Source organism: Lissotriton helveticus, chromosome 7, assembly GCF_964261635.1.
Source record: "Lissotriton helveticus chromosome 7, aLisHel1.1, whole genome shotgun sequence".
Lineage (NCBI taxonomy): Eukaryota > Metazoa > Chordata > Amphibia > Caudata > Salamandridae > Lissotriton > Lissotriton helveticus.
Genome location: NC_136068.1, coordinates 72,110,177 through 72,136,800, shown reverse-complemented (window position 1 = coordinate 72,136,800; position 26,624 = coordinate 72,110,177). Strand labels below are relative to the sequence as shown.

The 26,624-nt window shown below is 41.4% G+C and overlaps 1 protein-coding gene across 1 annotated transcript in view; it reads right to left on the bottom strand.

The window, feature by feature from the left end:
- The window catches only part of LOC144766617 (uncharacterized), a 138,156-nt gene that overhangs the window by 44,300 nt on the left and 67,232 nt on the right, over positions 1-26,624 (bottom strand). The window contains exon 5 of the mRNA XM_078650401.1: positions 12,894-12,973. Within this exon, the coding sequence (XP_078506527.1) occupies positions 12,894-12,973 (80 nt within the window). The remainder of the gene's footprint in view (positions 1-12,893; positions 12,974-26,624) is intronic.

Sequence of the window (26,624 nt, the reverse complement as noted above, 5' to 3'; positions counted from 1 at the left end):
TGTAGCACTTAACTGGAAAAGCATTGATTATTTAAGTTTATAGAGTTTCCTGCATTTTTAGACTGTTTTGAATAGTAATTTACACCTCTACACTATCCAGCACTTTCCATACTGTAGCACTTACCAGGAGTTGGAATAGTAATTTACACCTCTAGACTATCCAGCACTTTCACTAATGTAGCACTTACCAGGAGTTGGAATACTAAATTACATCACTACACTATCCAGCACTTTCCCTACTGTAGCACTTACCAGGAGTTGGAATAGTAATTTACACCTCTAGACTATCCAGCACTTTCCCTACTGTAGCACTTACCTGGAGTTGGAATAGTAATTTACACTTCTACACTATCCAGCACTTTCCCTACTGTAGCACTTACCAGGAGTTGGAATAGTAAATTACACCTCTAGACTATCCAGCACTTTACTTACTGTAGCACTTACCTGGAGTTGGAATAGTAATTTACATCTCTATACTATCCAGCACTTTCCCTACTGTAGCACTTGCCAGGAGTTGGAATAGTCATTTACACCTCTACACTATCCAGCACTTTCCCTACCGTAGCACTTACCTGAAGTTGCAATAGTAATTTACTCCTCTAGCCTATCCAGCACTTTTACTAATGTAGCACTTGCCAAGAATTAAAATAATAATTTACACTTGTACATTTTACAAATATTTTTTTATAAATACCGTTTGTTATTTATTACTGCTTATGCATGTCTTATATATGTATCTGGAAAAGTGTTTTTCACTTACTGTTAGTGTTTTGGGTCTTTACTTTGAATAAATTTGTTTTAGTTTTCTTGTGTTGGTTGTCCTGGAGGTTGGTCAAGTTTTGGTTTGAATGGAGATCTAAAACAAAGAAAAAATATGTGTTAAAATGTGTGACATGTAATTTTAGAGGAGACTGATTTTCATGTTTTTTTTACAGGAATGAGACATCATATTTAAGTTTACTTTACTATTTTCTCTGCACTTTATATATACCTGTATTTTTCATAATGTAGCATTGTTCAATAGTATTTTTACTTGCTGCAAGATGGTAGAGTTTTCTAGATTTTTATACAGTTTGATTTTATTCATATTATTTATTATTTATAAACAATTAATATATATATTTCGCAATGTGTTTTTTACTTACTTTTCAGTTTGGTTTTTTCAAGAGTAGAAATGTGTCCTTCCACTGGCTGTACGATTTATTTTTTACTTGGATTGGTCTGTTATTCTGAAACATTTTACAAAAAAAACATTATTTTATTTTAACCTGCTTAAAGTGATTTATGTTTTGCATTTGAATAGTAGTGTTTAGTTTTATTTGAAATATTTAAATTACCTTTTAAAGCGCTGTTGAAATTTTTTATCTGTCCGATTATTTATGAAGAAATTATTTATATGTAGTATCTCTGTGAGGAGAAAAATTTTGTACAGTTTACTCCTACTGCGGCGTTTTATATTTAAATAATAATAAACTAATTTTTAAAGAAATAATGATGTACCTTATGTTTTTATGCGAAAGCGGGTCGCTTTAAAAAAACAATGAAATGTACACGGATTTCGTGTGTAAACGTTCTGAATAGATTTCTAAAACAAAAAAAATTTATAAATATATTAATAATACTGTATTATTTTTAAATCACGTTTTATTCTTTAGATTATTAATTTAATAATTTATGTATCATGTTGTTTAAGACGTATTTTGATAATATCGAAATAATCTTTAATCATTTTTAATTAAAGCACAGAAATATATTTTAAAAATTGGCTTTAAAAAATATATAGTCAATATTAAAAAAGAAGTTCTTTTTTTTACATGGCTATTATTTATGGTGTTATCGTTTTCCGAACATATTACTTACTTGTAATTAGTTGGTATTCGTAGTATGATATAGTTTTAGAATTTTCGATTGGATGATAGGGTGAAAAGTTCACAGAGTGCAATCTCACGTCTGCTGTCTCGGGTAGTTGAGAATCAACTAATTTCAAAATGGTTCCTCACTACTATTTATAAGTTTGGTGTAGTATAGCAAAAATAATATTGAAAATATGCGGTGGAAATCGCATTACATTTTATATTTATTTATCTGAGGACATATAATTTAAAAATTCATTTAAATAACTTTATATTCCGAAATGTTTGCCGTTTTGGCATCCATTTTGGGTATTATGTTGTCGTTTGAAATCATTGAAATAATAGTAGGACTCATTATTATAATACTTATGCAAGATGGCGTCCATGAAAACACTATATATGTTTGTTTTATAAGAATACTAACATATCATGTAAAATAATATGAATGAGTATATTTTTGAATCGTAGTAAGTCAGTAAGTAAATTGTTTTCATTTTTAGTTTTCGTAATAATTTGGAAACTATTGTACTTTGAAAATTAATACTCGAGTAATTATTTAATAAATAAATAAATGTAAATCGCGTTAATATGGTAGTTTTTCATGCCGTTTTTTTAATACACTTACCCACCCAAAACCCCTATTTTCCCTGCATCCTGTTGCCAGTTTTTATTATAAAAAAAAATAAAATATATATTTATTGGTGAATATTTTAAAAGTATGAGTACGAATTTATTAAATAATAATAAAAATTAATACTCGAGTAATTATTTAAAAAATAAATAAATGGAATACGTGATTTTATGGCAGTTTTTCATGCCGTTTTTTTAATACACTTACCCACCCAAAACCCCTATTTTCTCTGCATCCGGTTGCCAGATTTTATTTTTCAAGAAAATTAAAAATATATATTTATTGGTGAATTTTTTAAAAAGGGAGAGTACGAATTTATTAAATAATAATGAAAATTAATACTCGAGTAATAATTTAATAAATAAATAAATGGAAAACGTGATTTTATGCCAGTTTTTCATGCCGTTTTTTTAATACACTTACCCACCCAAAACCCCTATTTTCCCTGCATCCCGTTGCTAGATTTTATTTTTCAAGAAAAGTAAAAATATATAATTATTGGTGAATTTTTTAAAAAGGGAGAGTTCGAATTTATTAATTAATAATGAAAATTAATACTCGAGTAATAATTTAATAAATAAATAAATGGAAAACGTGATTTTATGCCAGTTTTTCATGCCGTTTTTTTAATACACTTACCCACCCAAAACCCCTATTTTCCCTGCATCCCGTTGCTAGATTTTATTTTACAAGAAAATAAAAAATATATATTTATTGGTGAATATTTTAAAAGTGTGAGTACGAATTTATTAAATAATAATGAAAATTAATACTCGAGTAATAATTTAATAATTTAATAAATAAAAAAATGAAATACGTGATTTTATGGTAGTTTTTTATACCGTATTTTAATACACTTACCCACCCAAAACCCCTATTTTCCCTGCATCCCGTGCCAGGTTTTATTTTACATAGAAATTTTTTAACATATAAATGCGTTGTAATGGTACACGTTGTTAAATGTTGCGTTGTAATGGTACTTTTTCTATTAAAGTACTATTTTGCGTTCTAATAGTACTCGTTGTAAAAACATGCGTTGTAGTAGTATTTACGTTGTAATATCCGCGTTGTAACGGTATGCGTTGTAATAGTATGCGTTGTAACATCATATATCCGTCCACAGATGGCCCATCTGGCATACGTCCACAGATGCCCATCGTGGTATGCGTCCACAGATGGCCCATCTGGCATACGTCCACAGATGGCCCATCTGGCATACGTCTACAGATGCCCATCGTGGTATGTGTCCACAGATGGCCCATCTCATACGTCTACAGATGCCCATCGTGGTATGCGTCCACAGATGCTCATCGTGGTATGCGTCCACAGATGGCCCATGTGGCATTTGTCCACAGATGCCCATCGTGGTATGCGTCCACAGATGGCCCATCTGGCATACGTCCACAGATGGCCCATCTGGCATACGTCTACAGATGCCCATCGTGGTATGTGTCCACAGAATGCCCATCTGGCATACGTCTACAGATGGCCCATCTGGCATACGTCTACAGATGCCCATCGTGGTATGTGTCCACAGATGGCCCATCTGGCATACGTCTACAGATGCCCATCGTGGTATGCGTCCACAGATGGCCCATCTGGCATACGTCCACAGATGCCCATCGTGGTATGCGTCCACAGATGGCCCATCTGGCATACGTCCACAGATGGCCCATCTGGCATACGTCTACAGATGCCCATCGTGGTATGTGTCCACAGATGGCCCATCTGGCATACGTCTACAGATGCCCATCGTGGTATGCGTCCACAGATGGCCCATGTGGCGTTTGTCCACAGATGCCCATCGTGGTATGCGTCCACAGATGGCCCTTCTGGCATACGTCCACAGATGCCCATCGTAGTATGCGTCCACAGATGGCCCATCTGGCATACATCCACAGATGCTCATCGTGGAATGCGTCCACAGATGGCCCATCTGGCACACGTCTACGGATGCCCATCGTGGTATGCGTCCACAGATGGCCCATGTGGCATTTGTCCACAGATGCCCATCGTGGTATGCGTCCACAGATGGCCCATCTGGCATACGTCCACAGATGCTCATCGTAGTATGCATCCACAGATGGCCCCTCTGGCATGTGTCTACAGATGCCCACCGTGGTATGCGTCCACAGATGGCCCATCTGGCATACGTCTACACATGCTCATCGTGGTATGGGTCCACAGATGGCCCATCTGGCATACGTCCACAGATGCTCATCGTGGTATGCGTCCACAGATGGCCCATCTGGCATACGTCCACAGATGCTCATCGTAGTATGCGTCCACAGATGGCCCATGTGGCATTTGTCCACAGATGCTCATCGTGGTATGCGTCCACAGACGGCCCATCTGGCATACGTCTACAGATGCTCATCGTAGTATGCGTCCACAGATGGCCCATCTGGCATACGTCCACAGATGCTCATCGTAGTATGCGTCCACAGATGGCCCATCTGGCATACGTCCACAGATGCCCATCGTGGTATGCGTCCACAGATGGCCCATCTGGCATACGTCCACAGATGCTCATCGTAGTATGCGTCCACAGATGGCCCATCTGGCATACGTCTACAGATGCTCATCGTAGTATGCGTCCACAGATGGCCCATCTGGCATACGTCCACAGATGCTCATCGTAGTATGCGTCCACAGATGGCCCATCTGGCATACGTCCACAGATATATTCAAACAACAAGAGAGATAGGGTAAAGCAGATTACTCTCACACCCCATAGGATAACACATTTGGTCAATAGGAGAAACCAAGGGTTAAAACAATTTAATGATTTAATCGAAGGACTTAATAATTATTTTTACAGGGACATAAATAGTTAGATTGTTCTTAAAGCTTTCTTGCGAATTCATATCATTTTTTAAATCTTGAAAGTGATTATTTTGATTTGCCATTGATATGTATTCGATTCATGCAAATAAATGAATTTTATCAGTATAATTGTGAGAATTGAAAAGAATACACAGTAAAAGAATTCTCAACAATAAGTGAATACTTGGGGAATGTGAAAGAACGTACGAGCTATTTAGTATGTTTTCACTTTCAATGGTGACTTGTAATCACATGATGTTGACAGACTCTATGGGGCCCGATTCACAGAATGAATTTAAGACTCAATCCTAAACTTACTACTATTTTGGTATCCACAGAATGCACTTACTACTTTTGGTATTCACAGAAGTTAGGATTTTGTCTTAAGTTTGTCTTAAGACAGACTTAAGACAGACTTAAGACAGACTTAAGACAAAATCCTAACTTCTGTGAATACCAAAAGTAGTAAATTTGAACAGTGGGTTCAAACTGACTTAACCCTTATGTGTCCGATTCTTTCACTTTGTTTTTAATTGAGTTCGAATCACCCCTCTATTAAAGGTGTTGGCAGGGGGAATGGTCTATAATCATTTTAACTTGCACCTTTATGTCATACTTTTGCACTGACTAAAAACTGGAACCCGATGAAGACAAACGGCTACCGACCATGTGTGGGTGCATGAGGGCTCCTTTTTCCTCACTAGGAATTCACTACCTTTATTCCAAATTGACACAGTCTTTGTTTGCTTAGTGCACTTACGGGTGGTGGTGGTAGTGATAGGCTGTCTTACCTCTTCTTAACCTCTATTTTTATTTATTATTTTTTGTAGTTTGAGATAATCTTTAGTTGTTTCTGAAATACGTCCACAGATGCCTAATGTGGTATGCGTCCACAGAAGGCCCATCTGGCATACGTCCACACATGCCTAATGTGGAATGCATCCACAGATAGCCCGTGCGGCATGTATTTGTAGCTGGTAAATGTACCATATGCCAACCATTGGCCCTTGTGACATTCACCCACAGATGGTCCAAGAGACATGTGATCAGAGAAGGCCCATGTGGCCTGGGTCCACATTTGACCCATGTGGCATGTGTCTACAGAGGCCCCATGAGGCATATGTGCACGGTTGGCCCATGTGTCATGCCTACAGCTGGCCCAAAAGGCAAGCATCCACAAATGGCCCATGTGGCATGCATGCACATTTGAAGTATGTGGCATGTGCCAACAGATGGCCCAGGTGCAATGTCCAAAAATGGTCCATGTGGCACATGTTCACAGCTGACCCCATGACACGAGTCCAGATGGCCCGACTTTCCTGCATCCACAGTAAGGCCCATGTGGCTTGTGTTCACAGGTGTGTGGCGTTATGGCCTCAGGAAGTTCCATAGATTACTTCCTGCGATGGGTACTGCACATACAACAGGGCACCCACGCCCCACTCGATTTTGAGTATAAGTGGATGGAGGTGCACGCACACAATGTGGGTGCGCGCATGCACACATGCACACACAGAACCAAATACACATACACATTGAGTGCAATGTGAGTCACTGCTCATAGGAGCCTGCAGGTACACAGTATTTGTGTCTGCTGGAACGAAAGCTTGCATGCTGCCATAATGTTGCATGTCTCTCACACAGATATCCATGGAAGAGAAGCGCCGGCGTATTTAACGTGACCTCCAGATAGGCGGGGCATGGACGTGCAGCGCAGCGCAGGGTAGAGCCAGCTTCGTCTCTACTTGCTGAAGGTGACATCTGCTCCACAGGCTGCCTCTGTCCCAGAACTGGGCAGTGCTTCCTTTGTAAAGAAACAAGTGCAGGGGGTGGGGGGTAGGGTGGTAGTGTTTCTTGGGTGCATGCTGCAGGAGCTGCTATACAAACACTTCCTAGTCTTCACTCCCTCTCATGCCTCTTCCTTTCACCCCCCTGCACTTCCTGGCTCTTCGCCTCACTCTTGCAGGGTCTTTCTCATCCCTGCATCACATCTTCTTAAAGCTGAACTCTGATAGGACTGTGGTGCTTATACTGGGAGCTCCCCTGATGAGCATACGTCTAACGACGGGTGCCCATCCTCAACAGGCAGCTGCCACTCACCGGTTCAAAAGGGACATGATTTGTGGCTTCCTTTTGACAATGATGGAGCGGGCCTTATCCTTAAGCAAGGGTGGTAAGGCTCCTGGACCAGATGGGGTCCCCATAGATCTATTCAAATCAAACATTCCTTTGTGGGTGCCCATTCCGGTTCTGGTAATTACCGCGAGCTGCAGCACCACTTTCCAGTCGACCTGGGTGGAATCTACTATTGTCCCTATCTTTAAAGAGGGGGACAGATATGACCCTGGTTGTTTCTGGCCAATCTCTTTGCTGGACGCAGTAACTAAAGTTATAGGTAGGATTATCTTAGAACGCCTCCAGGACTGGGCAGAGGAGAACTCTGTCCTATCCAACCTGCAATACGGATCCCGAGCAGGATTAGGGACGGTGGAACAGGGTTTAAATCTATCTATCCTGGTAGGGAAGTACACAAGGGCAAAAACGGGGAACCTATTTTTAGCGTTTGTGGATCTCACAGCCGCTTTTGACTGTGTCGTCCACAGCAAACGCTGGTCTATTTTAAAAGTCGTAGGGGTTGACGTTCAGATTATCGATTTTCTTAAGCGATTTTAATGTGACGCCAAGGCGCGTGTCCGCTATGGACTGATGGGTGAGCGTTTGGCTGCATTCTCGATCTGGAGCGGAGTCAGGCAAGGTTGTGTCCTGGCTGCGTTCCTTTTTAATCTCTATACCAACAGCCTGGAGGAGGCCCTCTTTAAGGACAATTATGATTTTCCCCAGGTGGCAGGACGTCTAATTCCAGCCCTTCTTTACACAGATGATGCAGTGCTAATGCCCTGCACACAAGTAGGTCTACAGAGGGTGCTGAACAGTTTCTCCCCTTTTATGAAAGATCTTGGGTTAAGAGTAAACTCCTCTAAGACCTTTATTATGCGATGTGGCTCTGGTGTTAAGAAATTTAAAGATATGTTTGTGGCATGACAGAAGATTGAGGTAACCAAGAGGTTCTCATATTTGGTAATTCTTTTTGCTCACAATGATATGTGGGCACAAACTGTAGCAGGGAATACATTGGTACTTCTTAGAGCAACTTCTGCCCTTACTAACTTTGCCAGAAAACTGTTAAAAAGGCCACCTGAGGCGTTTATTAAAATTTTTAAGGCAAGGTGTGTCTCCTCAGTAGTGTATGGTGCAGGGGTCTGGGGGTTTACTGACTTGCTACATACTCAACTTATTGAAAATCATTTTCTAAGGTACATTTTGTCTGTTTCAAACAGTACATCATCATGTATATGTCACGCGGAGCTAAGACTAACCTTCAACTCTGATTTAATAAAGATTGAGCTTGTGCTTTTATGGCACAGGCTTTGGACTAAAGATGAGGCAAAATTAAACACAGATATTTTAATAGACATTTTGAAACTACAAGGGGTCTTAAAGATCCCATGGATAAGGTACGTCTGCAACTTCTTACAAGATCTTGGCTGTATAGACTGTTTTAATAACCCTAGAACTATTGGGACAATAACAAGATAAGAATTACGAAAGGAGGGCCTCTTGTTGTTGGACTCTATTAGAATGTCCTCCGAGATACTGAAACCAAGAGTCCTGCACCACCAGTCGATTTCATCCACTTTTAGCCTTCAACCCTATTTGACTTTTGTACCTGGAGTATACAATAGGTTTTTATTAACTAGATTTAGGTTGGGGGTATTTCATAGACTAGTTACTTTACCCACAATGAATGACTGGACATCGTAACCTTCGACCCTGCCCTATGACACTAACTCCAGCCAATCCACGATACATGTGGTTCTCTTTTGCAGATTTTAATCCCATATAAGGAAAATGTACTTAGTACCAGTTTTAAAATTGTTTGGGCTCCACCAATGTCAACCTGCTCTACTTGCACTGCAACACTTAGATAACACGCATAGTGTTTTTAGAATAGTAATCTTTCTGAAGGAAGTTTTGTGTCAAAGGAAAAGTATGCTTATTTAATCGATTCTAATCGGATAACGTTTTCAATTTAATACTGTTTCTTAAACTTTGTAACAGTATAGACTATGTGTACATTTGTAGGATATTTTTTTAAATCATGTTTTGCCTGATATGTTTTTTATTTTTTACTAATCCAATACTGCTTTTTTAACCTTGTAACATACCAGAGATTATGTGTACATTTGCAGGATATTATCTAATGTATGTACTTGTTGATATGTTTCTTAATGCTCTTTTTTTGTGCTTTTATGATTGTCTGATATAGCAATCAAATAAAGCTTTCTTTGACTTTACTTGACTTGACAATGAGTTGAAATGCTCAGCACAACTTTTTGAAACTTTCTGCCTCTTGCTTTTTTCATTTGTAACTCATTGGGAAGATGCAGAGGAGTTCCAGAGAACTTGCAACTCATACTCAGTCGGGGACAATTGAGCGGCCACGTCATGTTTCTTGAAATACTCTTCACGTGGCCAAGTACCAAATTCAAACACTTCAAATCATACAAAAACCAGTGGCCAGAGAACTTCTTGGGTTTCTGCGATGGGCACCTATTTTCGACAACTTAAAGCAATTTCATTGTCTTCCTGTTGACAAACACATCAAATCCAAACCTGGAACAGTGAACAGTGCCTGCACCCTCAGCTCAGTGAGATGACGCCTGACACAGTGAACAAACGAAGGGTCCTGACTCCAGTCAGTAAGGCTGAGCCACTACTATAGCAAAACAACAAATAATTGACAATACTGATGTTACATCACACATTACTTCACTGGTGCACAGAAAAAATCTGTAACACCCTCAAGCCATATTTTGCTTATTTAAAATTTATTATAGCATTTTTATATCCTTTTCAGTTCAAAGTTATTACTTTTTGAAGAACCACAAAACTTTATCAAAAAGAGACAATAAAAGACATTTTAATACACCCAACCATACCGTTATTAAATACAGAAGTCCTTTCCAGTGCGTGTTTTTCTGCCAAACACTCTTTGGTTGACTTCTGTGGTTGCTTTTGTGCACTTTACATTGTATTTTATTCAAAAAAGGTTATGTTTTCACTTAGTGCACTGGAAAGGACTATTGTGGTAAATCGTTGGTTGATGTCGGCATTTCAAATTGATGTATTAAGGTTTTTTAGCCATGTTAAATTTGTGTATGTTTGGTGTTCAGTGTGGGTTATAAATGCTTGTTGAAGGGGTTATGTGAGTAGAAAGTAGGAATGGTGCAGTGAGTTTGGTCATTTTGTATTTAATAACGGCCTGGCTGATGAGGGGTGTTACCCCGAAACCGGTCCCAGGATGATTATTTCCGTTCCAGGGAAGACATGGCTTGGCAGTTCGGGCTGGACTGTTCCCATGAGGCGCAGGGTCAAGACTGATTTGCATATAGGTGGGTCTAAACTGGGGTAGTGAAGTGAGCTAAAGAACGATGGTGGATTCAACCCAGATCTGTGACTGGGGGTGAGTGTCTGAAAAGTTTCAGTGCTACGTCCATCATCTCCTTGTATTTATCGCTCAATGAGGCTCAGAAATGTTTGATTCCTGTTTTTTATTTGTAGGGCAGGGGCACTGCAGGGGAAGTGTGGCACTGAAGGTGGCAGAGTGTGCTGGGCTCACCTGGGGTATCTGGGTGCCATCAGTGCTGTGCTGGCTTCCATGTAACCGCAGAGCACTGTTCTTCTGAGAAGATGCGACACACAGATCTGCAGCTGCACTTCATGGGGGGAGGATGCAAGGAAGGAAGTGATACAGTGAAGAAGAAAGACAGGCAGGGTGAGAGAATGTGGGGGAGGGAGACCGAGAATTTCAGAGGTAGCAAAAAATGGAATATCAAGGGTGAAGAATACCATGAGGTTAGATATGTTGGGTGCAAATGCGTTTTGTCATCACTCCCTGGTGGTACCTCAGTAGAGTCCATCGCTTGCTTTTTAAGGCGAGTGGAATGGATAGAGCGGGATACTGACATCTCCATTTCATGGGACACTGTCTCTGTTGCACCTCAATCATCCCTGCACCAATAACATGACTACCAATCCAATCCAATCCAATCCAAAAGTTCTTTATTTCGGCCATCTAGGCCATAAAAGATACAGTAGAAAAAACATTAAAATCGTCCAGCCATAAAAGTACAGATAAAAACATTGAGGATGAAAACATTACAATATTAAAAGGAAACTCAATGAAATCAATTCATTACATTAATGTATGGAGTCTGAGTATTCAGAATACTGAGCACTGACAAATCGTCTTCCAATTAAAAATTTAGCCTTGCAGTAATTTTTGCCTTGTAATTCACATAGCTAAGAACTTGGAGATTGCAAATACAATACAATTTAGGGTGCTCGACTTTAAGATTCTAAACAAGTATAAACAGTTTCTAAAACCTAGATTCCTACACAGTGGTACCAGCCAATGCTTCCTTGGTCTGCTGTAGGCGGGGCAAAAGAACAGCACGTGAATTTCATCCTCCGTGCTAGCACTGCATCCTGGGCAAGATTTATCGTCCATAGCAGACCATTTGCTTGTAAAGACTTTAAGAGGCAGGGTACCAAACCTCCATTGAATAAAAAGTTTCCTTGCAGTGATAGGGAAAACAATATCCATGAATTTTTCAAACTTAAAAGAACTTTTGGAAACCAGGAATTGTTCAGTTAGGGTGCCAGTTTTTGGAGCACACACAAGCGTGCTTAGACTTTTGTCCTTAAAAATCTTGGGGAGGGATTTGCGGGAGACCTCAGAACAGCCTCGTTCAGGGTCCTCCCACAAAACAGCCAAGCCCAGTCGCAGAAATTCTCGTTTAACAAAGGCCAACCAAGGTATTCTATCAGAGCAGCTGTGGCTCAAAACATCTTTCAGGTCTTGCCTATAGTGTAACAGTTCTGCAGTAGACCATAACCCATGCCAGAACCTCAACGGTTTCAGGGCTAGCTCATCTCCTATAGAAGGGAGGCCCAGATCTAATCTGAATGGTAAAAGTGGAATGCCTTGTGGTAACGACAGCAGCCGTCTAAGGAAGTTTGTCTCTGCCTTAATGAGTTCTGTGGCAGCATTGTACCCCCAGAGTTCTCCGCCATAAAGTGCAGCTGCTCTGTCTTGGGTTTTGTACATCTCCAGTGCTGGACTTACTGGCTTGAAGGTTGAGGAATTGGAGACCTTCAAGATGCCCCCCAGCAGTTGCGATAGCTTTAGACGGGATCTTGCTATCTGTGGTCCCCATGATAAGTTTTCGTGCAGAGTTACCCCCAGGTACTGGAACGTCGTAACCCTTTCCAACCTGTCCGACCCTAGGGTCGGATTTGGTCTGGTGGTTGCCAAGGGATTAAATACCATAAACTTGGTTTTCTCTGCATTTATCTCAAGGCCATGGGCTCTGCAGAAGTCCCCAAACCCAACATGACTACCCTGAGATGCCACAGTTGGTAAAAGGTCCACCACCAGGAGCCAAGGAATTACATCACTGTTTATAAAGTGCACATGATGTACAAAACACAACAGCCAAACATTGATGCTCCATACTTACCTGGAGGAGGTGGATGAGTGCACAAAGTGTCAGTAGAAGCAGTTCCAGAACTCTTCATCACAAGGCCAAGAGCAGAGCACCTAAGGCAAGGAAGAAGAGACACCAGTTGAAGACATGCTACATCTGGAAAACAGCAACCATCAAAGACTGTGGAAATAACACCCGTCAGAACATCCTTGAGAGACAAGAAACTACCAAGAGAACATCCATCAAAGAGTGAATACCATCAAAATAACATGCGCCATAAATAATAATGCAATATAGTGCATGAAAACATTGATAGCAACCTTCTGAAATATGCGACCTCTGGTATGCGTGAAGGAGACACAACATATCGACAGGAAGAGAGCTAATTAAATTCCATTGGAGACAAGAACCCCTCGAAATAGTACATTACATAAAAAGGAAACCCTCAAGAAACAATCAATCAGAGACAAGAAACCGTCACAGTGCCACCAGCCTGGACGATACCCCTTCAAAGTAGCATCTGTCAGTGACAAGTTGTCCTCAAAGTTAAATTAATCAAAGGCAAAAACCCACAATAACATCAGCCAGGGAAATGAAGCCATATAAATACTACCTGTTGGAGGCATGCAACCATCCCACACCTGAACACATCAACAACACCTATTACAGAGAAATAACAGTCAAAATGACACTACTCAAAAAAAGAAACTATTAAAACAGCAACGCCCTTAATATCAAAATAACACTGGTCAGAGCATGAAAACCATCAAAATAACACTCTCCAAAACATCAAAAAAAGACCCCTTCTGAGTAAGGAAAGCATTGCAACACCACAACCAAGAGACATTAAAACAATAAAATAGTGTTGGGCAGAGACAAAAACAGCACAAGGCAGCTGTGTCAGAAAGTAATCCATCAAACAGCAGCAAATACAAAATAAAACCATGACGATAGCACTAATCCAAGAAAAAATATTACACTGCTCCCTATTAAGCTACATGAGATAACAGTCAGATAAATTAAACCATCAAAATACCCCTTCAAGACTCATCAAAATTGCACCAATTAGAGACAATAAACTAGAACCGGTCACAAACATAAATCCATCAAAATAGCACCCCTTGCAGACATGACCCCCTAAAATATCACTTATTTAAGTTAACAAATCATCAATATAGCACAGTTAGAGCTGTTGCTGCCACTGGACCACATGCCCTTAAGCTCCTTCTTGGGTGGGGACTGCAGGAGGCTCATCGGCACTACAGAATGAGCGCTCTTTCTCCTCAGTGCGAGATGAGCCCGGGCACTGCCTGGGCCAAGGACGAGCCAGAGGCTGGAGAAGGTTCGGCTCAGCCACCCCTCTTGACCCTAGGATTTCTGGAGGGCCAGATTTGTGAAATATGTTCCCAATGGGAAAGAGAAAAGCCCTACAAGGGGATGTATGACGTTACAACGCATACATTCACAACGCATACCATTACAACAAAACTTTTACAACGCAGGATCCATTACAACGCATGCCATTACAACGCATGCCATTACAACGTAGCTGCTATTACAATGCATGCCATTACAACGTAAGTATGGGTAAGTAATTTATAGTGTAAGAGTTGGATAGTGTAGGGGTTAAAATTACTATTCTAACTCCAGGGGGCGCGTTATAGTAGGGTAAGTGTTGGATGGTGTAGGGGTTAAAATTAAATTAAATACTTACCCATACTTTTGTTGTAATGGCATGCGTTGTAATAGCAGCTGCGTTGTAATGGCATGCGTTGCAATGGCATGTGTTGTAATGGATCCTACGTTGTAAAAGTTTTGTTGCAATGGTAGTGCGTTGTGTTAGTTGCGTTGTAAAGGATGTTTCCCGAACAAGGGGCATGGAGACTGTGATGGTGGGCCAAAGATTGGAGACAACTGAACGTGCAATGCATCAGCTCACTGCAGAGTTTATTGTAGTATTCTGGGACCCACTGAAAACTGTGACTGATGCGGAGAAATGAAAGGATAGTCATGGGCGGATTCTGCATTAGAACTATGGAGCTGCGCCTCCCTGAAATTCCTACACGTTCCTGTACAAATATTGAATAGATCGATGTATTTAGAGATACAGTCCTATCGCGAAACATATTGATGCATTTAAGCGTGGGCTGTCTGTCTCAGACTGCCTGCCGCCCCTCTCTGTGAAGCAGGAGATGAAAGCCAGGCAGTAAATCAACTTTCCTAACTGTGACGCATAACGCAGGGCTTACTGTTCTAAAGCCCTTCATTGCCATTGTAGTCTATGCCAGTATCCACTATAGGCCAGTGACGCTTTCAGCATCATGGTTTTGGGCGTTCGTCATTCACAGGCATAGATCCCACCCCTTTCCATTCGTCACACGTGGGAGTGGGTGCAAGTACGTGTGTTTTCGTGCCTTGTTCTCGGTAATGGTAAGTGTTAGAATGCTAATCTTCTGTTATGTACATTGTGCTGGGACCCCTCGCCATGCTAACCTCCACCACTGTGACACCCCAGGCCTGGTTGCACGTAGCTGGCCCCGTTAGCTGCTGTATTTGTTCCCCCACAAAATGGATCCAAAAAACAAGCAGGCTAGGGTTCTTGTTCCCTTGTGAAGTTGATCCAAATATCTGAGTCAATTGCAAAGTAAGAGATATGTGTTTACAGCAGACAGTTATCTGCTGTATGACATTAAACAGACCCTATCTTTATGCCCTTGACAACTTTAATGCCAAAAACATTGATCGATTTATGAACAAGGAGTGTTAAAAATGTTGTTCCTCTCTTTCATGTTTTACTTAATCGTTGCATTCTTCAAGAGATAGCTATTTAAATATGTTGTGTTTCTGGTTTTTTTTTTGGTGCATGCTTTGAGCATGCCAGATGTTTGTGAGGGGCTCTGAAACTGAAGCCAAAGCAAAGTGCCTGTCAGTGGCTTGGCCTCTCTGCAGAGCACACAGAACAATGGTCATTTATTCCAGTTGCAATTGCAATTATGTGGAAATGTGTCTGAAGGGGGTGCACAGATGGCAAAATATTTAGAGGGCAAAAGCAAAAGGAAATACATTGCTTAATATGAGTGAGTGCAGTGTATGTTTGGAAGTGGTAAAGTGAGGGAGATTCAAGGAAGTGCATTTGGGGAAGAATGAAAACAGGGTCCTGAAGAGGAAAGAGAGGTGGTTGAGGATGTGCAGAAAAAAGGGCATACATAGCTAACATAAAGCGCACATAACTGAAGGCCAAAACTCCTTCCACCGGCCTCAGTACTATTGAAATTTCAGAACTGAAACCTTTTCAAGGTTAATTATTTATAACAAATCCTTATTGTTACTCGTTTATCTTAAACAGCTAACAACCATTGACAAAGCCAATCGTACTGACAGATTTTAGGTGTAGTTCAGTTGTTGTGTTCTATATCTGGATGCAATTACGTCTCAGAGAGAAACCAAAATACAGGGCAGGTAGCAGCACACTATGGGAATCACAGAAATGTATTTTACATTTACACTTTTAGAGAGCCCCCACATTTTTCATCCCACTTAAAGACCTATCTTAACATATTTCTTTCTATATGACTGATTGTAGTCAGCTGCTGGAGTCCTAACTTTACTTCTCCTAAACTGAGAAAAATCCTAACTTTAAGACTTTCGGTATTCACATGGCGCCAGGATACCCGTAGGGTGACAGATGCACGGTATAAATATTAAATACAATACAATACAATACAATACAATACAGAAGGCATTTAGGAGTCCTAACTTCACTACTCCTAAACTGAGAAAAATCCTAACTTTAAGACTTTCGGTATTCACAGTAGGCATTTAGGAGTTCTAAAGTTAGGTTACTAACTTCTGTGAATACCGAAATGAGTAAGTGCCTTCTGTGAATACCAAAATGGTAGTAAGTTTAGGATTTTGTCTTAAGTTAGTTCTGTGAATCGGGCCGAAGTGTCTAAATAAACAAACAATGGACTCGTTTTCAGCTCACACTGAAACAAATGAATCATTAGTTAAAGTAATTTGTGATGTTTTAATGGAAAAAGCAAATCTTCTGGGTGTGAAACTGTCATCTTATAACCAGTTTTACAGGGGTCAGTGACACATCTATGAGCAAGATGCAGGAACAACCTTGCATGGGAGGCAGGAGAAATAAGGTATTTCTGTGGGAGGAAGTGCGTGCTGAGAGGTCGATTCACATCAGCCTAAGAAACCTCCATTTGTGACTAATCTGGACAGTGAGTCGTGTCAGTCACAAGATAGAGGAGCTGCGATGTACTCCTTGCGCTGGCACAACCAACATGATATAGTTACCTGAACACGAGCATTCTCGTGCCCACTTACAATTAACCACCCTTTCTACTTAAAAATCTTTGAGGAAAATGACTGACTGCACAGCTCTGGGAAAAATTTATTTTGCCTTTGCAACAATGCAATAAACCAACATGCATGGCCAGCACTTCATTTATGACAAAATAAGTGCTGGGGTCCTCGTCAGCAGGCCACTGCAGCTTGCACCACCCACTGCCCCTGCCCATGTTGTCAATGACAGAACCAAAACAAATCTAAGCTTCACACGCTTACAAGCATGACAATTCAGACTATTCCAGGCCCCCAAAGCTATAAGAATGGCTTGGAAGGCAGGTATAAGCCTTTTTTAAGGTATAATGAATTAACAAACTGTTGATGTGCTCATCTCTATATTAGACAAACAGCACCACCTTGTGGCAAACTGTCATAAGTGCCTGTGTTGACAACTAAGTACGGGTACAGAGTACCGGAAAATACTAGATCAAATTAAGCACTGTCCCTGGCCCAACCAGTTCTTTATGGTAAAACTCCTTGTGATAATAACAAGACCTAAGTGTCAAAGACGTTAGTTAAAATAGCTTCTTGAGATGTTGCAGGCATTAGTTGCAAACTAAAAGACAAAAATTAGGTGGGGTATGCCAAGCAGTTTGAGTGATTTGTCTGCAAGAAACGTGGGCCCTAAACAAATTCCACATAGAGGGTTACTCCTCTCCAGACCTTAGCCACACCACCAAGAGTGGGCTGGGCAAAAGGGGTTTGGCCATTGTGAAGTCAGTGTTTGGTCCGCGGAGAATAATCTGGTGTTATACTGACACAGATTATTTCCAGTGGCATTTTGAGGGAGCGAGCATTGTTCTGATCATCAACTACTGTAAAAACATCTTTGATAATTAACACAATTATATACCTCATATGCTGGAAAGCATTGTAAGCAAATATATACACGGGGAAAAGGTATAGGTCCCTATTATATAGGCTTGCGATTTCGACACCAGTTATTGCAAACATTCTAATGACAATTTCTGTGGTTTTAGGAACACCTATGAATATGCACAAATGCATTTTTTTTTACCAATCCTCATAGTGAAATTCGTAATAATTTTATAAAGAATTTTAAATTAGTTGTCTCATGTGAGGTTTGCCCTTCACTTTCTTTGCTAGCCCAGACATTTGCTATGAGAGGTGCTGCTAGCAAGATTGAGTTTATTTTATTCACAGGATTTAAAAGATTGAATGACCGATTTTACAGTTGATCTCAACTATGCCAGTGATCATAATGCTTTGCTATTCATGTTGTCTGTGGGGCAACACGTGGAAAACTATATTGTTAATTTATTGGAAATTGAATTTAACAAAAAGAAAGGTCTAACGGTAAAGTGACCCAAAGTAAACCCTTCTACCTTGCTTTCTAACCTGTTTACTCTAATTATAGCTGCATGATGGATATGTCTAGATGAAAATGCAGAGAATGAATTAATTTTATGTCTTTTTGATTCCAAGTCTACCCTGATAGTCATTTGTCACCCCGAGTGGGACGGGTATGCCCAGACGTGGGTCCCGTACTCTGCATGACACTGGAGTCAAGCTAGCCTGGCTGGTATGGGGTAATACCCCAAAACATGCCCCAGGATGCTTGTTTCTGGTCATGGGGGACCTGGCCTGGTAGCTTGGACTGGAATGTTCTCTTGGGTAGTAGGGTCAAGACTGATTTGCATATGGCTGGGTCTAAACTGGAATGGAATGTGGAGCATCAACAAACGATGGATTAAGCCCAGATCTCTGTACTGGCAGTGAATGTTTAACATTGTTCGGCATTCTGTCCATCATTTGTTCTTTTTACATTTGTCACCCTAAGTGGGACTGGTATACCCAGACGTGGGTCACGTGCTCACCATGCCACCTGAATCAAGCTATCCTGGCTGATGAGGAGTTATACCCCTAAACTGGTCCTAGGATGCTTGCATCTGGTCCAAGGAGGACCTGGCTTAGCAATTCGGGCTGGACTGTTCCCAAGGGGAACAGGATCAATACTGTTTTGCATATGGCTGGGTCCAACCTGGAATGGCACGGTGAGCAAAGAAACTATGAATTTAAGCCCAGATCTCTGTATTGGGGGTGAATGTTTGACATTGTTCAGCATTCCGTCCATCAATTGTTCTTTTTGCACTTGTCTGCTGATAGTAAAGTTGGGGTCCTCTGTGGCTCAGCCCTTTCGGTGGTTTGATTCCGCTTGCTCTTGGTTGAATTCTAACCTCATATGAGCATTAAAAACAAGCCTGTTTGCACTAACTGAGTTGCAGGCCTGTAGACGCCATTACAAAGAAGCCACATTCAGGGGAAGAACATGATTAAGGAAGAATCATGGAAGTCCCTAGTAAAAGCAAGTGTGGTTAGAGACAGGAGTGTGTTTTGAAAGGTCATTGATTCACCTTTTTTTAACGATTCTGCTGCATCTAAGCCTTATGTGATGATCTCCCCCACTTGCTCGGTAAAGCGTTTTACTCCTGTCTATAGGTCTTTAACATCCTGTATGGCCTGTGTGGTAATAGCAAAGCATGCATGACTCAGGTCTCACAAGTGGTTACCCCTTTCGAGGCCTCAGAAGTCCATCTGGCAACACAAGAGTCCCATTGGCAAAGGCCCAGAGTGGGTGCTAATCGATACATTTAGGAATAATCCAGATCTATGGGCCCCATCATAACTAATGTTCCCAGAGCTGCAGTGAAGAGTGGTGTTCCACCATCTTGGAAACAATTCCATTTGTGGAATTAGGGTCATAGGACCATAACCTCCATTTGACCCCGCCTTTTTTCTAGTTTAATATCCCCTATGACTCCGCTAATAAAGGCATACCTGGAGTCGTAGGAGGACTTTTAATCTTTAGAACCCCCTGGCCTTTTTCTCTTAAGTGCTCCCTGAAATATGGTCGAGCCCACCAATACCTTTAGGAGTCAGGGTGAACCCGATGATGATGCATGACACTACTAGAGTGTGTGAGGGTTATTTAACAAAAAGGCATTGCTTCATTTCCCAAGCTTGAGCGGTTGGTACCCCAGGAGTTTAGATTGATACCCGACTGTATCCATTCTAAGTGGGATATCTCTGTTTGATTAATACTTGATTAGAGAGGACGTATCCCCTCTAGGAATTCCTCTCTACCCTTCTGGCCCCGGTGAAGGTCACTTCTCCTAGTGGCCATAGTTGAATAGTCCGCCATTTTGGTCTGAATCGTAATTGCGCCAATTTACAGAAAAGCTGATTGTGATGACCCGAGGTGGTATCAGCCAATATCACGTCTGGATTCTGCAGTGAAAACTATGTGTAGAATTTTGTCTGGCAGATTGGAAGCATGAGCTGAACATAACCCTGTTCTTGCCAATGTCCAATATGCTTTAAGACAAGGCACAGTTGACCAGTGCCTGAACTTATATTCACAAACTGCAAAATATACATTGGTACAAAAAGGCTCTATACATACAGCATTATTGGACTTTTCCTGCGCCTTTGACTGTGTTCACCAGTTCAAACTTTGAAATATAAGGACTACAGTGGGGGTGTAGAAGCCTATAGTTAAATTTTGAGGCAGCTCCACTTAGAGACATATCAGCAAATGTTAGCCTAGGAGCAAATGGCGAATAAACCAACCCTTTTTTAATCAGTAGGGGAGCAAGACAAGGGTGTGTATTAGCACCATTCCTATTTCCTTTGCATATCAATAGTTTGGAGACCCCAGATTACCAGTTTGAGATACAGGCCAGCAGTTTGGTATCAACACTAGTTGGCAGAGGATATAGCCCAATTGAACGGACAGAAAATCACGAATCCAAATGACACCAAAGATAGGCGTAGCTCCCACATTGGGGTACATGTTTATAGGCATCCTACGGAAGACACACAAGTAATGTAGATTACCTCAATAGGTATGTACTTCTGGGTCAGTAATGACGATCAGCTGCAATTATGTATGAAGATCAGAACCAATGTATAATCAACTGCCAAACCCATGTTAATCTATCTAAGCATGTAATTCAAGTATGAATCTGTGCTTCTATGTATCTAAATTGTTAAAATCTAATAAACAAATGTAAGCAAAAAAAATCAATAGTTTGGAGACTTATTGATTGATGAAGCGTCAGTACTTTTAAATGCGGACAACTCAGTTCTGCTCGTCAGGATGGTAAATGGCCTTCAGAGACTACTCAACGCTTTTGTTGATTTTATGGCAAAGCTATATTTGCATCCAAAATGACCAAATCACACACTATGATTGGTGGGCCGAAAGCCACAATAAGACGGTTGCACAATATTGGAGCTAGTCTGGTTGGCAATGTGCACACTTTTACATATACATATCTAGAGATACCCTTTGATTAATTTTTATACTGGTGGCATCTATGTACTGTAATGTCACAAAAAATCAACAGAGCATTAGAAGCTGTCTTTAGGTTTGCTTCTAGATTATATGTCAAGCCATAAGGGAATTGGTCAATGTGCACAAAGTAAATGTATTTACATGGCAACATATGGTGTAGGTCATTGCGGTACTGTAAGCCGAGCGGACTCCAGAAACTGGAAAACCGTATCATACACAGGTCCATTGCGATCCCACAAACCTATTTTACTTATACTTGCCACAAGGATGTGGGGATCCAGTACTTAAATGATCTAATTCAATTGTGCCCCCTGCTTCTATGGGTTTCAGTCTGGGAAAAAAGAGGCAACCATATCCTGGCAAATCTTGCAAAATTGATTGGCCCTGGATCATCCACAAAGAATCCCTTGGTTATCTTATTTTATGAAGTCCATTTCCCAGATTGGTGCTAGCAATGTTTTCGATAATATAGCATGAAACTTAGAACACCAACTGAATGTCAGAAACCTTGCGTGCGAATATATATGACCATCTCAAACTCTGGTGTGATGGAATCATATTTACACCTTGCAATTAACTCACATCACAGATTCTAGCTAACCCATTTAAGGTTAAACACTGTGCACTTTTTACTTGCTTTACCCTCATGTGTCTCTTGGTTTGCAGAAGTTCCATGCTGCCCTAGTGATAATAGGTCATCAGAGAGTACTCTACATGGTATGTTCTTTTGCAGGTTTTACCCTGTTCCTAGGAAAATTTACAGGCTATACGACGTACTTTAATCTTTAAGTACTGTAGACCTGCTATGAATGAAACTGTAGAGCTTGTAATTGATTATATACCAATGTTATTGATTTTATTGTTCTAACATGTAAACAATGTGTATTTTATATCTGAATATTTTAATGGTTGGTTGTGTATTTGTCAGAGGTGAGAGGAACTCGCAGAGTTTCCCTCTGCAGAATTCCGCAGAGTTGCATAAAAACTCAGCGAGATTCTGCGGATTTTTTTCAACAGGCAGAAAATATACCTGTCCTGCTTTAGCAATAGTAGCAAGAGCAGCACTGAAAAATCAGCATTGACGGCACCATGTGGTGCGCAAGAGCGCGCTCCCATTTGAGTTGATTTTGCTGCCATTTAAGTAGGAAATCTATATTGGTTCTGTGGAGGGTTTTGATTAGGACAGGAAGAAATGGCGCTCAAGCAGATTTGTAGAAGAGTATGGGACGCAAAGGAATAGTTATGGTGCTGCCAGGTCAGGGGAAACAAACCCAAGCAAAACCCCTGAGAGTGTGTGGGTGCAGACCCACACTGTAAATTAGAACCAAGTCCTGGGCACACGTTCAGAGTATTGGGTTTAGAGTTACAACCCACAGTTATAGTACATCCTGTGAAAAAATGTGAAGGTCGACACCAGAAAGTTCTTTATGTTGAATTTTTATCATGTTCTTGAAATGGGTTAAGAAAGAAAAACCAGCCTCCACGTGTTTCGTCATATGGGATTTAACCCATGTCTCTTCAGGGCTGTTAGAAGAGGAAAAGTTCTGTGCGATATCTCGCTGGACCGGTGATAATTCTAACCCGGTCTTGACACTGGTTACTTCATGAGTTGAAAGTGTGGAGCAAACTCCACATAAGGTAAATGGAGAGGACTGGTCTGTCACTAACCCCGAATATTCAGAGTCGAGCTGCACCAAACTTACTTGAGAAGTAGCCCTCTGACTGCCTGCATTAGAAAATCGCACTAAGGTACGCCAAATCTCGCTTGCGTTTCTGGAACCTCAAGGGAAAACAATTCTGCAAAACAGCAGTTAGTAGAATACTGCCAGAATTCTGCTTTACAAGTGTAACATGGAATCCGCCAATTCCGTGGGTGGAATGAAACATTCTGCACAGCCCTAGTATTTATTACATGCACTTCCATGCACTTCTATGGCTCATGAAGCCGAATAAAGTTACTATTGATGGATTGATTGGCATATAAAAAACACTATCTATGTAACAGAAGCTCTCTGGGAAAAAAAATATAAAATAACATACCTCAACAAAATAAACCCATTAAAACTGCATGCATCAGAGATATGAACGCTTGAAAACTTTGCTGACTATGGGACAACCGCAAACTAGCACCTGTTGGAGACATGAAGTTATCAGAAAAGCAACTGCCAAGAAATGCGACCATCAACATAATACATGTGTGCAACTTGAAATTAACACCACCTATGATATGAGATCAACACAGCAGCACCGGTCATGCCCCCATGGAGATCATTTCAAAACAACTTCTTACAGATGCTAGGAACCGTCAAAGCAGGTTTGGTCAGGGAATGCTAGCCACCAAAATCACATTTGTCAGAAATAGGAAATCATCATATTAGCACCAATCAGAGACATGAAAACCTATACATTGTACCAGTCGAGGACGAGTAACTAGAACATCACACACGAGAGAAATTAAAAGAGTATCCTTTAGAGACATCTAAGCTTCAAAACATGGCCCATCAATGACGGGAAACCATGATAACAACATCAGCTGCATGAAATGTTGAATACACCACCAATCTGAGATCATATGTCAAAGAGATACCTATCAAATAAATGAACTATTGAAGGGCCTTTGCCAGGGAAACTATGCAAGGAATACTCATCATATTCAATAAAAGAATCAAATTGTCATCTGTTAAAGGCAACAACTGATCAGATTACAGATCATTGACATAAAAGAGCTGACCAAATAGTTATAGTTTCTTAATTTAACTATAACAGGTGAATTTCAGTGCTTTTTTTGGTTTACAATTTTATGTTTTAACTGACATTTTCACCAAACTATAACGTCCCTTTTAAATTTGTTTTTTCAGTGAATTGCTAAGGTTTTTCTTTAATGCAAAGTAGGATATTACTACCATGGCTAACTATAACGTCACTTTAACCTTTTGTTTCAGTGAATTTCTAAGGCTTTTTTTAACATCAAGTAAGATTTTATTACAACACGTAACCATATAACGCTCCTGCAGCGCACAGCATTTGGCTGTACCTAACGTGGGGTTTGGCGATGTGTATCGCCCTGTAGGTGGCCAACACTTTGCTGCATATGGCCTTCGCTCGTGCCTGCTCCCAAACCCCTGCGGGTGGCCAACTGGACGGTGTGTACAGTCCTTTTTTCACGATCCCATGGGATTCTCGCAAGAGTCTCTCGGAAATCAGAACATTCGCTTGTCCTCCTGCAAGACTCTCTCGGGAGCACAGTGGGCTCATGCAGGCTCCAGAGAGACTACAGCTGGATCTCAGGCCCCTGAATTTTGTTTTCTCCAAATTTCACCACGGGGTGTGGAATCCATCACGAACCTCCCCCACAAGAGTCAGGGTATCCCTAACCTACCTTCTTATACCTTAATTATCTTTAACTTTCACAATATGGGAACCGAGTGTAATGGTGGCCACAACATTTCTGTCTGTGTTGCAGCCAGCCAATCACAGCGAGTGCTGCTGCAGGAGTGAGATGGCTGACAGGAATAAAGGCCCCGGTGGTCAATCAGATCGCTCCATTATTTGAAGTTGCGTGCCCACATAAATCTCACAAGGCCCTGGGTATTTTGAATATTACCTACTGGCAGTCGCTAGTAGGTAGTTATAGTTAGGACATAGTTTCCATAGGAAAAGTGTTTTTGGGTGTTTTTTGTTTTGCTAATGACTTTGGCGCCATTTGACAAATCTTCACAACATTTTCAAAACTAGTGTGCCAGTCACTTCCGTTGCTCTCTGAATGTTTATGGGCAATTCGTCAAGTGAGGGGAAGAGAAAAAGGGGGTTCCAAAACACGTTTACCCCATGCAATTTCTCATGGGAATTTTAAACATGATTACAGCCCGAACTGCTTAACGAAATTACACAAATTTAGCAGAAAGCTAGCTCTTGGCCCAGAAAGAGTGTTTTTTGTAATGTGTCAATTCATTCAGAAGTTTGGGAGTTATTAAAGAAAAAAGACTTAGAGAGATCTAAGGACGCAGACACTCAGCAGATCTGACAGATCTCATGGTGAGATCTGATTGGCTGCCATTACTTCATCCAGGAAGTGGTGGCAGCCATGTTAGGACTTGAGTCCCAATAAAATGGCAAAAAAAGAAGGGGGCAAGGTAGGAACACCCTAACCCCCTAGGCCTGGTGGACCCCCGCGGGGCCTAAATGTTGTTTTGAAAAAGGTTCCTGCGAATTCACAGAGGATCCAGGGTAAAATAAAAAAAAATTAAAAACAACCCGGGGAAATTGTTTACAATTTAATTGGAGAGGGGGCGCGGGCGGCCCCCCTCCCAGGCCAATTTCGATCCCAGGGACTCCAACCTCGGGGCCCAGCCTTTTGCAATATTGGGAGGGGGCATGTGGCTCCCCTCCCCTCCCCAGGCTGTTTTTGGCCCCAGAGATGCCAACCCCAAGGGCCCAGCTGTGCAAATAATGGGAGGGGGCAGCGCGGCCTCCCTCTCGGAGCCATTAGTGGTCCTTGAGACCCCTGGAGAACCTGAGTTTGCTCTCGCATGGGGGAGCAAGTTTAAATATCCTGCCAAGCAAGATCTAACACTAAGTCCATTCCCAGTGGGCGGGAGCATCAAACATTATCCTGCCTGCTGGGAGTAACTTTCCATGTGTTTCCCTACCTGCAATGAAGTGGCAGGAAAACAGATGAACAAATTGCTCCTTCCCGCAGGGAGTGGCTTTTTTTAGCTGCTCTGTGTGGGCCAGAGCAATGCCGGCACCCACCGGAGGCAGGGAGCTGGTTGGGGCAGTTGGGGCATTGGGGTTCCCCTGCACCTCCAACAATGATGTAGTAAATGCCCTGGGTGGATTCCAGGGCACCCACACTTTACTGGCCTGGCCCCGCTGCATGGGGTTCCTGGGGCCAATATTGCCCCAGGGAGAGGGGCTGCATGCCCTCCTCCCACATCATAATGTGGCCTGGCCCCAGGGGATGGGGTCTCTGGGCCGAGAGGGGGTTACGTACCCCCTCCCCACATAAAAATGGTGGCTGGGAGATAGTGTCTAAGGGGCCAAAATTGGCCAGGGGGAGAGAGCTGGGTTGCCCCTCTTCCGGGTTG